Below are 16,887 nucleotides of genomic sequence, written 5' to 3' on the forward strand. Positions count from 1 at the left end.
GCTATAGGTTCTTAGCCTGATAATGGTGGCAGGCATGATTTTATCTTGTAGAATAGGATTTAAATCCAATCAGAAGTAGTTGGTTACTCCTATGGTGTTCATACCACTATTCCAATAGTGACCATGTCTTCCCTGGCCATTCATTCTTGTAGCTTGCAGAATTTATAACTGGATATGACCTGATGATTATTAGTCTCTTCTGGCAGAACCTTCCAAGACTATGCAGCTAATCAGTGTGATGAAGCTTTTAGGTCCATACCAGTGTAATTTTGCCCTGGTCTATGACTCACGAATCTACTGTCTTCATCAATAGGATCTTACTTTCAAGTTCAAAAGTGTAATCAGGAACAATGTTAAAAATCTGTTAATTTTTTTTGGGGGGGTCTATGGGGCCTCAATGGCCAATGACTCCAAAAGAACTAACTCATGCCTGTCAGTAGGCTTCTATTTTTCAGCCTCTTGTCTAGTAGGATCATTGTTGCCTTGTTACAGTGCTTTTAACTGCAGAACCATCTCTCCAACCCCATATGTCTTTTTTGAAAGGTCTTTAGTGTTATTTAGTTTATTTCTCCCATATTCCTTCCCCTACCCCACCTTCCATTCCGCAACCCCAGTTTAACCCTTTCTGCTCCACTATTCTCTTTTAATCCTTTATACTAGTGCTATCTCCCCTCCCTTGTAAGTCCCTCCACTTGATCTCATAGTTAATTTATGACCTCTATGAATATTTCAAAATCACATATATCTGAGGATTCAGTGCCAACTTCTGTCAGTGAGAGAAAACATAACATTTGTCTTTCTGGATCTGCAGTAGCAGTTAGAATGATTGTTTACAGCACCACACATTTACCTGCAATCTTCATAATTCACATATGTACTTTTAAGCATATTTATTGTTTATTACATTTTAGTTTTTGTACTTATATTATTAGGTTGGTTGATACATAATTCGCTTCATTTCCCCTCTTGTTTCCAGTTTTACCACAGCCCAGGTTTTAGGGTCACTGAATCACATTTACTCTTTGAGTATTTTTTTTTAACCTTTGTTGTTTCTCAAGCATCTCTTGCTTAAGTAAATATAGCTGCAGTGAAACTTTAAGAGTACACACATGGTGCCACATGACAGCAGTTGGAAGGCTAGGGATCGCATCTTCAAGGCCAGCCTATGACACAGCAAAACTCTGTCTCAGAACATGTTTAAAAATATTTACATGTCTGCAACAACTTAGCATACTCTATTCAGTGTACTGCAGTTGTTCCTTACTACTGAAATAGATTGTGTTTTCTTGTAGACTTGGTCTCTTCATTCACTTGCCTTGATAGTAGACTCCAGCGGCCCAATGTACCGTGGATACGTGGAACCCACATTGTCTCTAGTTCTCACCTTGCTGTTGACAGTTCCACCTTCACACACGGAAGTCCATCAGTGTCTGGGCAGGTGTTTAGGTGCTATAATAACTACTGTTGGGCCAGAACTGCAAGGTAAGCAAATTCATTTTAAACTAAAGAAAGCCCATGAGCAATTACTGTTCCCTCAATTTCCTCAGTGTCACCATCATGTTGCTTGCAAACCTTTTTAATAATTTTCATTTATTAATTAATCCACAAAAGGAAGTCAACTTTGTATTGTCATCATTTAATGATGACACAGTTGAGCAATATGTATTACCTCCATTTTATAGACAGAATATGAAAGTAGAGAGGACTATGAACTTCCAAGGTTTAGTTTTGTGCATGATCATGTGATTTCCTTGACTGGTGTATGTACATAAAATTATTTTAATTCACGTTAGAAGAAAATTTCAAATACCTATATTTGGTAATTAAACTACTATGCAGAAAATATGTAATATTTTTCTTTAATTACTGCAAGAAGATTTTTATTATTCAAATAGTATTTAAAATTATCATAATGAAAATTGTAGCATTTGTTAAGCAGAGAACCACAAAATGAAAAATCTTCTGGTTATTTGGTGGAAGATTGGTGGTTATAAAGCTTAGTATGACTTTTTTTAAAGGAATATGTTTCTAAGACATGAATTATTGCCTTGTAAATACAGTTGTGTTTTGAAGTCATATTTGGAGACTATTCAGAGTATTTAAGCAGACTGAATAATGATTGAAAGAAGGAGTCATCTAGAAGATGGTTCCCCCAGGAGTATTTTTGAGATCTGATAACACAGTTGTATTTTACTTCATCTTTTATTTTCTGGTTAGGAAATGCAGCGACCATTTCCACCATCCGCTCCTCCTGCCTGGTGGGCTGTGCAATCACCCAGGACCATTCCGACTCTCTCGTTCAGGCAGCTGCCATCTCTTGCCTTCAACAGCTTCACATGTTTGCTCCACGGCATGTCAATCTGTCTAGCCTTGTTCCTAGCCTTTGTGTAAGTATACAGCTATGTTGTTTCATTGTTTTATTTTGGGAGCTTTAAAGTGTCTTTACCAAAAGGCCAAATTGGACCAAAACGAAACAAATATGTTTGGTGAGGATCATGAGTTTTAGAGTTTAAGTTTCAATTGTTATCTTCTTTTATTTCTTCTTTTTGTTTTTTTGCATTTTAAGAAATATTTTGATGAACCACTTATTTCCTAGGTAAGGACTTGGCACATGTAGTCTTGCCCTCTCAGAACTGTGTTTCTTAGAGCTTGATTGGCAGTCTGAGATCTGAGATCTGCTGCTGTCATCGCAATCTGCAGTGCACTCATTCAACAAATGCTTACAGATGCCTGCTATATGCAAGGCATCAGGCAGAGTACTGTGTATGAATAAGACAAGATCAAGCCTTTGTCATTATGAGGCTTATAGCTAACAATGTTAGGGTCAATGAACAATAACTGTTTACAAACAAGGTAAGAGCTAAAACCGCTGTAGCTTAGTGGTAAAGCACTTGTGTAGCAGTTAAAGGCCCTGGGTTTGATTCTCAGTAAACAACAAGTGGAAAAGAAAGGCATAAGGGTAACGTAAGGAATATGTAACGCAGCACCTACCATAAGCCAGACATTCAGAAGTTAGCTTCCTGGAAAGTAGAACTTAAGGTGTGGTATGCAGGAAAGGATTTAGTTTGTAGACCAGCAGAGCATCCATGTGTCCAAGGGGAAATGTAGAGGGCCCTGCATGAGAAGTGTGATATGCTTAAAGAACCAGTTATTATGTGGTTAAACCTGGGAGAAGACAGGAGTGCAGACAGAGAAAAGAAAGCTGTGGGCTGAGCAGTCAGCCAGGCAGAGGATCATGCAGACCTCATAGACAGTAAGATGTTAGACTTTCTTCTGTAAGCTATGAGGAACCATTTACAGGGAAGTCACATGGTCAGAACTGTCCTTTCCCCCATTCTGTTCTTGCTGTGCAGTGGAGACTGGACTGTTCTACAGTAGGGTAAGGGTTTGGGTATTGTAGGAGCAGGATGATAAGAGTTTTTCCAATTTTAGGTTGGTTTTAATTAGAATAAAGGAAAAAGATGGATTCAGATGATATTTAAGAGGGAGAATTGACAGAATGAGTTGATTAGTTGGCTCTCAGGGAAAAGTAAGAAGGATGTGTTTAGTGTTCTGACCTGAGCATGGTGATGGAATTTCCTTTGACTGGTATTGTTGGGCAAAGTTGCGGATTGTGGATAATGTGGCTGATTACGTGAGCCTGTAGCTCGGAAGAAAGAGGATAGATTAGAGAAGTGAGTTTGGGAGCCTAAACATTTTAGATGAGCAATGGAAGTGGATGAGATCATCAGTGAGAATGCTGAATGAACAACCCAGCATCTTCGAAATAGAAAAGAAAAGAGAGAGAATTAAGAGGTAACGGGAAGAGAAAGAGGAGGGTGACTGTAAGGTGAGACAGATGAAAGGAAAGTTAGAGGTGTGCGTTCAGAAGCCAGGTGGAGTGGAGGAGCAGGGAGCCTGCCCCCGCACTGACAAGGATGGCGAGAGCTGGAATGTGCCCTTGGACTTTGTCACATGCTTCTTAGCAAGAACTCGCTGGAGGAACAGTAGAAGTGGAAGCCTAAGTGTGCTCTACCATTGAGTTAGAGATGGAGGAAAAGAGCTCCTCCTGACATTTGTTTGTCAAGAAGAAGATGGGGATGCTGGTGCTGGAGAGATGACTCAGCAGTTAGGAACATGTACTGCTGGGACCCAGGTTCAATTTCCAGCACCACATGATAGCTAACAGCTGTCTGTAACTTTAGTTCCAGGGCATCCAGCACTCTCTTCTTGCCCCTCAGGTATTTGCTGCACATGATACACAGAAATATATGCTACACATAATAAAAATAACATTTTTTTAAGTTTTAAATAAAGAAGACAGGGTCCAGGGGATCTGAGATGCTTTTCCTCCTGTCATAGCAGTTTGTGAGCCTGTTCCCATGCTCATGTGAGGGAGAATAGAGGGGGAGTGGTAAGCATCTGGGAAAGAAAGGGAATAATTAGTAATCCAAGTGAGAGAATAATTAGTAATCCAAGTGCATTTTAGTTGAATAGAGTTTCCAGGGCCTAAGTAATGTGATAGCCCTTTCAATGCAAGCTAGCTAAAAGGAGATGGACATAGCTAAAGGTGGGCTTAGAGATTTGGTGTCTGGAAACTAACGATGTTGCCTGATGATTTTATATTAATAGTGAAAGGCAAGATTAACTCCTACAAAGAGGGAATCTGAAGTTAAGGAGAATGGGATATAGGAAACTGAACTACCTGGAGAATTACAAGATTTTCTGGGAGAGCAGGGGCTCTACCAGATTAATAGATTAATGACATGCTATCGTTCCAGTGTGTGATTTGTGATGAGATCAGTTTTGCTTAGTTGGGTTTTTTTTTTATTCAGCAACTGTAAATGAGTTAGGTAAAGACCGTAAGAAACCAGACCTCCGTACCTTCATAGGTGGACTTTGACCATGCGGGATAGATAAAAGGCATCAGCATAGAGAAGGAATACGGATGAGGCAGTGCTGAAATGATGGCGTCTTATCTGGACAGGGAGGAGAGGAACCAAGAGGAGGCTGGAGGAGGCCACAGTAGATGTCACCACTGGAGGCTATTGCTGAGGTGAAAGGAAGACCCTATAGGGTAATAAAGGGCAAGATGATACATACTTGGTTTGGTGTGGTATAATTAGTTTTACTCAATAAAGCATACTCCTATTTTACTTTAGGGAGAATTCAACAAGTCCCAAACCATCAAGGAGTTTGAGTAAGATACAGGGTAGAACCAAATGCATATGACATGTATGCAAAATGTATATAGAAAGAAAACAGCAGAGTATCAGTGTGTGTTACATCCCCCTTTATAATAGGAAACTGAGCATTCTGCCAGAAGCTGTGACCTAATGTGAGCTGTGGGATCATAGGTGGTGTCTGTTACTCGCCAGTACAGCTCAAACAGGACCGTGGCCACGAAGACACAGACTCGCCTTTCGGGGTTTTCTGATTTCTCTCTCCATTTGTTTCTTTTTTGAAAACATTTTTTTTAAATCTTGGTGTGTATATATGAGTGTGAGCATGTGTGTATCAAAGTGTGCAAATGAAGGTCAAAGAGCAACTTTAGGCCGTCAGCCTTCCATTTTGTTTGAGACTCGGTCTCTTGTTGATCTGTACACAAGGCTCGGTGGCCTTCAGACTTCCAGGAGTGGTCCTGTCTCCACCTGCAGTATCTCAGTAGGAGCTTTGGGATGACAGATGCGTGCACAACTGTGTTCAACTTTTGCCTAAGTTCTGGGGATATAAACTTAGGTTCTCAGGCTTGAGTGTCAAGTGCTTTACCCCCATTGAGTCCCCGTCTTTTTCTTCTTTAAATTTTATTATGCTATAGAGGTTGACAAAACATAGTTAAAAGGATCTAGTAAAATAAAAACTGATTTCTTAACTGAGTGGACTTTATCACCAAGCCACAGGGAACACAATGAGTTTCCTATGTTTAGCACAAGATAATGTTTCCAAGCTGGGTTCCTTAGTGGAACATCTGGGGTTTTATTGCAGACATGCTGGAATACTTTCCTGAACCTCTTCCAAAAGACTGGGTAAGTGACCTTATTGTCAGCTGGGGAAGGAGATGGCATAGCAGACTAGAGAAGGGGCATTCAAGTGGTTGCCCTATTGAAACATTGCCCAAAGCCTCTCATGCAGTTTGCATTTGCCAGATGCTCTGACACTTGCTAAAAACAGTCTGTATGTGCATTAATCCCAAGTAATGAAATGGATTCAGACTTTTGTAGATTCATGTCAGTTCTACTGTGCTTGTCATCAGAGATGGCCATGTTATGTGCGGCCATGTGTAGTATTGAAAACAAAAGGAATATGGTTTTTTCAGAAAATGTATTGAGAGGTACATTTTATCATAGTAGTAGTTAACAAATTAATTAAATATGATTAGGACTAGAACTGTTCAAAATGTATTTCTGAAAGCACAAGTGCCATTCTGAATTATAATAATTCTGTACTTGGAAACAACTGCTTTGTCTGTCATGTGACCACAGTTGTTCTTGTCTAGACAAAATTGTTGCATTTGCATCATCTAGAATAATTTTAGAAATTATCAGTGCATGATTTTCAAGTTGAAATTTATCTTTATGATTAAGTAAATGTTCTTATCCAGGCATGTGGTACACACCTATTATCTTGGCAGTCAGGAGGCAAAGACAGCAGTTCTTTATGAGATTGAGGCCGGCCTGGTTCTATATAGTGTGTTCCAGGTCAACCAGAGCTTTATCGTGAGACTCAGCTTGGAAAGAAAAAGGTTTCTATGTGTCATTGCCGAAAGAGCCCACCCACCTATGTGTAGAAGAAGCAGCACTGCGAATCGATCCCATATCAACCTTTTTGTTGACAATTAGAATTAAGTCCTGGAGGACCTGTGTCATTTCTTATCAACACACAGCTGTATAAAATTGGTGGTGCAGTCTATCTTGGGTTTCATCATATATTCTCATATCATCAAATTATTCCTGATTGTAAGATCAATACATGAAAACCCAATTCTTTATCCTTCTAGAAATCTTGCCAAAAATGATTTTATTGCATTAAAATACCTTGGCAAAACAAACCATGGATGTTATAATGCCATTTGCTCCTAAGTTGCTGAATCTTCAGCTTTGATAAATGAAAAATCACACTTAACTAGAGATTATGCATACACTAATGTATCAGTTCTGACCAAACAGCAATCATTTTCTTTAACTTTTACTTTTCCTTGTAATTGATGATTTTTTTTTAAATACAGACGCTCCTTGGCTCATGAAAGGATTAGGTCTAGATAAATACTTCTTAAGTTAAAAATATCAGAAGTTGAATATGCATCTATGACCCTTAACCTGCTGGACAGCATGACTGAGCAAAGCTGTGATTTTTGTGCACAGTGCTGGCTGCTGATATAGATGACCTCATGGCTGACTATGAGAGTATGTAGAAGGAGCTGCGGGCAGCTTCCCACCACCCGGCTCCCAGCCGCCTAGCTAGCTTATGCCCCGAAATAACAACACAGAAACTGTATTCTTTTAAACACTGCTTGGCCCATTAGCTCTAGCCTCTTACTGGCTAACTCTCATATCTTGATTAACCCATGTCTAATAATGTGTGTAGCACCACAAGGTGCTGTCTTACCGGGAAAGATTCAACATGTCTGACCTGGTGGCTGGCTGCATTGCGTCTGGCCCAGAGAGGAGGGTTATGGCGATTGTTTCACTTCCCTCTTCCTCCCAGCATTCTGTTCTGTCTACTCCACCCACCTAAGGGCTGGCCTATCAAATGGGCCAAGGCAGTTTCTTTATTAACCAATGGCCTTCCTCCATCAAGAGTAGGCTTGGCACTGGTGCTGAGCATCATCAGAGGGTTTTACCACACATTCCTTGACTGTGAAAAAGTCAGATTTCCAAACACGGTTTGGGCTGAATGTGTATCACTACTATTATAATTCAGAAAAAGCTCTAAGTCAAACTGCTGTGTCAGAGACCATCTACAAACTCCAGTAGACAAGTTTCCAGTATCCAGAATTACATTAATCCATTTTAATTGTTTTTAGTGTGTTTGTGTGTGCGCGTATGCATGCTTGCATGAGTTTATGCACATCAAATGCTACAGAGGCCAGAAGAGGACTTCAAATACCCTGGAACTGGAATTATAGACAGTTGGTAGCTCTTGGGTTCTGGCAACTGAACTAAGTTCCTCTGTAAGAAGGTCCACCAATTTTAAATGCTGAGCCCCTCTCCTGCGCCACATTTTTGTGGTCTTATAACTTATGGCCATGGAATCATTACAGTTCATTGTAGAAGGACACTAGAACTGGAAAACAAGACTATACTGCATCTCTAATGTCATAGATGTAAAGACAGAGGGAAAATTGAACATCAGGGACACTGAAATGAAGCTTTTAAAAACTCGTAACCAAGTGTGGTTGCACATGCCTGTAATCCCAATATTTGGTGGGGAGAGACCAAGGATTTGGAATTTAAGGCCAGGTTCACCTGCACTGTGAGATAGAATTCAGTGTGTCTACCTGATGCCCTGTTTCAAAATCAAAGGCAAATAAAACACTTTATAGACTGGGATGTTTAATTTAAATTTCTCTTTGGTTGGCTAGTCAACATATTTGTTGAATGTATTTTCTTTCTCTATAATTATCACATAATTAAAGTTTATGGTATTTTACATAAACTGATTCTAAACGATAACTGTGTAAGATAGGAGGAACATTCTACACATAAAACATTCAAAATTGCATGACGAAGTGATGGTGTTCTTTCCATTTGATATGACTACACCTTATACTTTCTAGTTTAGGGTATGTGAACGTTTGGGAAAATCTGTATTTTAGAAAGAAAAGTAGATAATTTTTAATTTTTAATCAGGATTTTCTCCCCTTGGTTACATTTTACTTTTCTTAATATTTGATATGGATTTCATAGGCTGGTTTTATACACGTATGTATATCTTAAGTAAAAGGTTGTTCTTCAAAAGAAAAAAAAGATGTCCTTTTTAAGTTTTAAAAACTTATTAATTTATGTGTATGCATGTTTATGTGCGTGTGTGTGTGTTGATTTATATGTATATGCACGTGGGGGGTATGCTTGCGGAGGCCAGAGAAGGGTGTCTGATCTCCTAGACCTGGAATCACAGGCTGACGTGAGCCTGGGAAGCAACCTTTGGTCCCTGAAAGAGTAGTGGAGACTGTTAATGTGGGCTGCCTCTCTAGCCCCACAAATGCTGTTCTGATAGCATAGGATGAACTAGTATTGTGAAGGCTATGACCTCTGTGTACTACCCCTCTCCCCTCCAGCACTTGTAGCTCAGATTCTTTCTCAAAAGCTTTCTTTTTTTCGAAGCAGTGCATGGATACAAATTTATGACAGTATGATGATATTTGTTTAACATTTAGTAAGCAATTAACCTGCATCTGTATTGATATAAGCATTTTGCTTTTGGTTACATCTTATTTTTACTGTAATCCTGAGAATATTTCATTCCCATTTTACAAATAGGCAAATTTAAGTATAGTCAACAGAGGCAACCAAGTCTGAACTGTATTTCTGATATTTTACTATGGCTATTGGGGTGTACTATATTTATTTTTGTATGGACAGTCTGGATGGAATAAGTCTGTACCCAAGCCTCCATTTTTAGTTCTTTTTGGTTGGGTTCATGCTTGCTTGATTTTTGTTTTATTTAATTATTTTTTTAATTAATATTCTCCTTCACTCTTTTTTTTTTAATGTACACAGTGTTCAGCCTCCACGTATGTCTGAAGGCCAGAAGAGGGCACCAGATTTCATTACAGATAGTTGTGAGCCACCATGTGGGTTGCTGGGAATTGAACTCAGGACCTCTGGAAGAGCAGTCAGTGCTCTTAACCTCTGAGCCATCTTTCCAGCCCCTCTCCTTCACTCTTATTTCTTACTGTATGTTCTGTTTACTTACTTTCTGTTCACTGCATTACTTTCTGTGTACTTGTAGATGACAGTATTCCAGTGAAACCATTCATAGATTTTAAAAAAGATTTATTTATTTATTATTTATACAACATTCTGCCTCCATGTATGCCAGAGGAGGGCACCAGATCTCATTATAGATGGCTGAAAAGCCACCATGTGGTTGCTGGGAATTGAACTCAGGACCTCTGGAAGAACAGTCAGTGCTACTCTTAAATTCTGAGCCATCTCTCCAGCCCCATTTATATACTTAAGATGAGCAGACAGTCCTGAATTTCCATATGAGTTTTAGAGAACAGATCGCAACATGGGTATTTTGATACTGATGTCTTTCCTATATATCTTATTGATCTGAGTATCTTGCCAAAATGCTATTATATGATTGTATTACACTTATTTAGAAATTAAAACTTTTCAGTTTTAATTATATGGTTTGTATGTCTGGATATGGGTATGAGCACATGGTGAGTGCAGGGGCCCAAGGGGGCCAGAGGTGTCAGCTCCCTCCAGGGCTGAAGTTACAGGTGTTCGTGACCTGCCTGACATGGGTGCTGGGAATTGAACCCAGGTCCTCTGGAAGAGCAGCCAGTGCTCTTAACTGCTAAATCATCTCCCAAGCTCCTGATGGTATTTTAAATAACCAAGGTCTTTCGAGAAAGAACCTCTGCAGAAGTAAGGCTTGCTTCCCAAGGATGAGTTCACCGGGTAAATAAACTTAAAGAATGACAGCTATAAATACTGTCCTGCAATTGTTATGCTGACAGGTTCACCTGTGCAGTTCCCACCTGTTACTTCGACGAGCAGCTGTAGCCTGTCTCCGGCAGCTTGCGCAGAGAGAAGCAGCGGAAGTGTGTGAATATGCCATGAGCCTGGCCAAGAATGCAGGGGACAAGGAGAGTGCCGGTGCCAGTGAGTTCTCTGATTGGCCAATAGTCTTTCTTTTAAAACTTCTCTCTCTCTCTCTCTCTCTCTCTCTCTCTCTCTCTCTCTCTCTCTCTCTCTTTTTCTGAGACAGGATTTCTCTGTGTAACAGTCTTGACTGTCCCGGAACTTACTCGGACTCACAGAGATCCACCTGCCTCTCTCTCCCAAGTGCTAGGATTAAGGGTGTGCGCCACTAGAACCAGCTGAAATTTTTCATATTTCTAAGAGTACAGAAAATCAGTTTTAGAAAGCAGGGATTTACCCTTATTATCAGATTAAATTTTGTTCTACAGTATATGAGTGGAGATGACAGTTAAAAGGCATTTACAGAAGATTGTATTGTCATTGTGAGTCACGTGGTAGGCTTGGTCTTTAGTGCCAGTGCTGCCTATAGCATACGGCGTCTCATACAAACTCGCTTGTGAAATCCCTTTTCAGATGTCAGTCCTTTCGTGCCTGGAGTTGGTCATCGAGGTGATATCCATTGCCGGCACCAGGGCGTTAATATAACAGACACGGGGCTTGAGGGCCTTCTGTTTGGAATGCTAGACCGAGAGACAGACCGAAAACTGTGTTCAGACATTCATGACACACTGGGACACATGCTTTCTTCACTAGCAGTGGAAAAGCTCTCCCGCTGGCTGATGCTTTGTAAAGATGTCCTGGCAGCTTCTAGTGGTACGTATTTAAATGATGTTCTTAAAGTGATGAGAAAATTGTCTTCTGATATATAAACATAGATATGCATCTATATTAATTTGAGCCTACTTTTAAAAATATTGGTAACTTTTATTCACAAGTCCCTGTAAAATGTTGAAGGTTAAATCATAGTATAAACGAATGTGCTTTTGAAATATATTTTAAACTTTTTGAAAGTCCAACTTAAATTTTTACATATTAAAAATCCCAGGTTGCTCGGTAGTGCAGCATAGCATATGCTATCTAAATTTGCAAATGAGATGTGCGTAAAGTTAATTGATGTTATGTCTTCTTTGGTTTTTGATTCAGAAGCTTGTCAGTTCCCTTTCTCAGAGTTGAGAATTAGCGGTCTTTCTGAACCTTCACGACAGGAAAGTCACGGTATCACTGTTCTTGTTGTAGACATGAGTACAGCAGCCCTCCTGAGCAGTGGCAAAGATGAAGAATCTGAAAAGAAAGATGAGATGGACGACGACACCATGTTTACTACACTGGGCGAGGAAGACAAATCAAAGCCTTTCGTGGCTCCTCGCTGGGCCACGCGGGTATTTGCTGCCGATTGCTTGTGCCGCATCATCAACCTGTGTGAGAATGCGGACCAGGCTCACTTCGACCTTGCCTTGGCGCGTTCTGCTAAACTGCGGAACCCTAAAAGTAAGCGCAAAATCACTTCTTCTTTTCCCCAAAGTATTCTGATCTGTTTGAGGTTTCCCCTGTGTGGCATACTGTAGGCTGTGTCTTTTGTTTAGTGCAAGTCTTCTCATGTTGACCTAAGTGTCCGTCTGTGGATTACTTGTTTGTATTTATCTGAAGATGGGTGTAGAAAGGTTAATGCATGTGGCTCTAGATATCTGTATGTATGAATTTTAATCATTCACCCAGATTGGAATAACAACACTCGCCACTTAGGTTTCCTCAGGAACAGTTCTAGGTTTAACACTTTGTTGTAAAAGAGAAGATAGAACTTTTGGATCCAAAATCAAATGAACTTTGCTGTTCCCAGCCAAGGAAACAGTCAGAATTCATGAATCCATGGCACATTCAAACCCTCGTATTTTGTAGAAATAGGAGCGGCGGGCTGCGTCCTGGCACCCGGCCGCCCACATGGCTAGCTCTACCCGAAATAATTACACGGACACTGTGTTCATTTAATCACCGCTTGGCCCTTTAGCTCTAGCCCTTACTGGCTAATTCTGATATCCCGATCAACCCATCTCTAATAATCTGTGAGCACCGGTCTTAGTGAGCACCGGTCTTACCGGGAGTGTATCTTCCCAGGAGCGGGGAGCATGGCGTCTCTCTGAGGCATCTGCTCCCGAGAGCAGAGCTGTGGAGTCTGACCTCACTTCCTCTTCCTCCCAGCATTCTGCTCTGTTTACTCCTCCCTCCTGTTTTAACCTATCAGGGCAAGCAGCTTCTTTATTTAATTAACCAATGACCTTCCTCCATCAGTATTTCACATATGGGTATATGTGAAAATTACTATTGGGCATCTTTGAAAAGGAAAAATGACATTATTACTGAAAATATCACTTTTTTTAAAAAAAAAAACAAACCTTTTATAAGTGTTTTCTACCTTATCTCCTTTGGATCAATATAGAGAATTTTCAAATTGAGCGTTAGCCCAAGCAATAAATATCTTCATTTTACAGTTGATGAGATACAGAGAAGCAGAAAGAATTATCTTGTTAGAGGTTCCCTAACCTATGTTTGCTTGTCTCTCTGTTACCCTGTTGGTTTCTTAATTTGTGTGAGTTGACAGCACAGAAGTATATATGGTAAAATGCCGTTCATGTTACTGTATATAATGAGCTGCAGAGTTCATAGGTAGATTTAAGACACAGAAAGATGGTAGCAGCGCACAGTATGTGAGACGTGAATCAGAATGTCGGGTACAGAGGGAGCACAGGAAATATGGCATCTGTAGTCATGTCATTATTTAGCACATTTAACTGAGCCCTGTTTATTATACATTGGGAATATAAAGAATCAAAACCATTGCCACACCTTGAAAAGAAGCAATAGTCCAGATGATAGATGGCTAAGTAGGATATGTCCTGGTAGAAGTGTAATTCAGGATTTGGGAACATTTTTAAATGTCATTCATGGCCTAGAGCGATGGCCCAGTGGTTAAGAGCACGTGCTGCTCTTGCAGAAGACCGAGGTTCAGTTCTCAGCATCATCAGGTGACTCTTTTAACTATAGTGCTAGGGAATCTGATGCCCTTTTCTGACCTCTGTGGGTCTCCATGGGTATTGTACACATTACTTATTTAATCTAAGAGGAGAATGCTCTTCATGTTTGCAATCTGCTCATGGTATGGTATGTGATGTGATGACCAAGGTTTTCTGTCCCACCCAGTCCAGCAGCCATTAAGTCCCAAAAAATCACACAGAGGTCTACATTAGTTATAAACTGATTGGCCCATTAGCTCAGGCTTCTTATTAACTAATTCTTATAACTTACATTAACCCATAATTTTTGTCTGAGTTAGCCACGTGGCTTTTTCAGCAAGGCAGTCACATTTTGCTACCTCTGAGGCTGGGTCACAGCTGTGGACTGAAACTTCCCTCTCTCCAGAATTCTCATTACCCTGCCTTTACTTCCTGTCTGGTTGCCCCACCTATACTCCCTGTCTGGCTACTGGCCAATCAGCATTTTATTAAAAATAATATAAGTGACAAGATAAAAGACCATTGTCCCATAGCACTCCCCCCCCCCCTTTTTCAAAACAAGAACTCTGAATCGAATCTCCCTTGTTTGGCTTTCTTCCTGACCTTTATCCATAACAACTCGTAACCAACACTCTTAACAAAGAAAAACATCCCATAGTCCATTTTTTGGGAATGTGCGTGTAGTTTTCCAGGCTACTTCCTGCTGATTGAGGGTGCTGATAATCTAACAGGAACCTAAAGAAAATTTAGAATTATAATCAAGTCGTGATTGGAGTATCCTGTGAGGCTTGATAATCTCAGGCAGCAGTCTTGAATCTGTTCTGGATATAGAACTCAGACATCTGGGCTGTCCATTCCTAGCGGAGATTTCTCAGGTGGTCTTCCTTGATCAAACCTGATTTTTCTTAACTCAGAATGAATCCACAGTCTCTCCTTTCCTGTAGAAACAAAAGCAAAATCTCTTCTCCAAAGTAACATAAGTGAACTCTGCTCCCTGAGAAAATGTCCACCCAGTCCCTGTGCTTTCCAGGCCCTTTGGATAGTCTTCTGTGTACCATGCTTTAGTTATAGGAGTGACTACTCTCAGAGCCCCCAAATTCTCCTTCCAGGTTGCAGTTTACCCAACCCCTCTTTCCATTTCCACTCTTTACATATTATTCTTAAATTTTAAGAAAAGATAGAGGGGTTTGTGGGTAGTTGGGGAAATCAGCTCTCATTTCAGGGACAGTGAATTAGACGACACAGGGCACAGGGGAAATACTGTCCTTTTATTTCTGTTTCTGTGGGCACAGCATAAGGAGAGCCATTTTAATTCACATCTTTCTGCCGGGGATATCTTCTCCCAAACTCTGGCAGGAGCTTGTTATCCCTCTCAAGGCTGGTTTTTAAGCTCCTCTAGATGAGACGATTTGGAGATGCTAGCCAAATTCTCTCCTCTCTCTCTCTTTGCTTTCAGTGCTGTCCACCCAACATATACTCTTTAAACTTGAAATGTTAAAGTTGGGCTTTTAAAATAGGAACTTGAAGAAACCATGTCTTGTTACCTTTTCAATCGTAACAACAAAACCCAATTTGAATAAGTCTTTGGGGATCGAGTTGAGCCACTGAATTGCCGGTACTTCAGAAAGACCACCTCCAGCCTTCCGTGCTGTGCTGTAGCACACTGGAGTTTGAGTGCTTCTTCAAGATAGTGTCTGTTGCTGCGTTTTAAGTTCTGACCTTTAGTGCCTCTCCTGTCCTGTTCTCACCCTGCATCTTTTTTGTTCTGTTTTATGCCTTACAGGCCCATATTCCTGCCGGTTCACATGTTCATGTTCCCCTTTTCCTGTGTGGCAGACACAGTGGACAGCAGCTGCTGTAAATCTTTGCCGCTGATTCTGCTGTGCCTTTCTTGTCGGAACCAGTTTCTGGTTGTTGATTCTTCCTTTCTATTAGGAGTTGTGTTTCTCTCCACCTCACATTCTTGATACTTGTCATCAGATGCTGGACAATGTACATGCTGTGCAGTTAGTACTGGAGTCTGCTGTTCCTTTAAATTGTGCTGAACTTTGTCCTGGGATGGAGGAAAATTATTGTACTTTGTGTTATTTGAATTCCTCTGAGACTTGCTTTTAAGCAAGATCTAGGGTTACCTTTGCCCTAGTGCTAAAAGATCAAGACTCCCTTCCCACTCTGTTCTCATAAAAAATCTTTTAGAGAATAATTTTGTTGACCAAATTTCCTGACTACACACTGTGTTTTTCTACAATAGGAATTAGCAGGCTATGGCCTGTGATCAAAATACAACCCACAGCCACTTTTCACAGTTTACTGGAGTTCAGCGCTCGTTTCTGTAGCACTGTCTATTGTATTCTGTAAGCACTCTCTGCTGTCTTCATGGTGTGGCAGCAGAGCTGAGTAACTGCCTTAGAGATACTATGGCCCGCAAAGCCAAAAATACTCAGTGTCCGGCCCTTACAGAAAAGCCCTGCCAGCGTCTGCTGAGAGGAGTTACTAGCCCATTGGGGAATGTTACTCATGTATTTTACTTCAACTGTCAGTGTTCCCTGTGTTTGTCTGTCTTAGCAATGTTATTAAATGTCTACCGCTGCTCCAGGACACTTGATGGGAGTTTTATTTTTTAGACATTGTGAATTAAGTAGATCATAAATGCTTTATCAAGTTGATTTGTTTCATATTTTATGTTATTGCATAAGTTTGGGTAAACTTTCCTGTCTGTGTTCTGTTTTCCTTTGCAGATGACCTCTTAGTACTGCATCTCTCTGACCTGATTCGCATGGCCTTCATGGCTGCCACTGATCATAGCAACCAACTGCGCATGGCTGGGCTCCAGGCACTTGAAGACATTATCAAGAAATTTGCATCTGTGCCTGAGCCAGAATTTCCAGGTCACGTGATCCTGGAGCAGTATCAAGCTAATGTGAGTTTTGGTGCTTATTTACAGACCGAATGGAGTTTGCTAGGGTCACTAAAGGAGGGATTGTAGTCTCCTCATATGGAGCTCAAACCTGTAGGATCTGTTCCATTGTTTCAGTCAACCTACAACTGGAGAAGGGTCAAACTGCTGTAACTATTTTTAAGTTGTGATAGCAGAGCAATGATAAAGCTAGAATAGAAATTCCAGCCTTGCTTTCCAGTCTTATGCTTCCCTGCCGTGTAAAAGATAAAGGGAGCATCCACAGCCG

General features: G+C 40.6%; 1 protein-coding gene across 1 annotated transcript in view; it reads left to right on the forward strand.

Annotated features, from left to right (window-relative positions):
* Heatr5b (HEAT repeat containing 5B) overlaps positions 1 to 16,887 on the forward strand; it is an 81,516-nt gene that overhangs the window by 33,708 nt on the left and 30,921 nt on the right. Inside the window, exons 20-25 of the mRNA XM_013351344.1 lie at positions 1,293 to 1,482; positions 2,218 to 2,387; positions 10,670 to 10,814; positions 11,268 to 11,507; positions 11,931 to 12,182; positions 16,441 to 16,622. Of these exons, the coding sequence (XP_013206798.1) occupies positions 1,293 to 1,482; positions 2,218 to 2,387; positions 10,670 to 10,814; positions 11,268 to 11,507; positions 11,931 to 12,182; positions 16,441 to 16,622 (1,179 nt within the window). The remainder of the gene's footprint in view (positions 1 to 1,292; positions 1,483 to 2,217; positions 2,388 to 10,669; positions 10,815 to 11,267; positions 11,508 to 11,930; positions 12,183 to 16,440; positions 16,623 to 16,887) is intronic.

The sequence above is a fragment of the Microtus ochrogaster genome, linkage group LG3, assembly GCF_000317375.1.
Source record: "Microtus ochrogaster isolate Prairie Vole_2 linkage group LG3, MicOch1.0, whole genome shotgun sequence".
NCBI classification, from domain to species: domain Eukaryota; kingdom Metazoa; phylum Chordata; class Mammalia; order Rodentia; family Cricetidae; genus Microtus; species Microtus ochrogaster.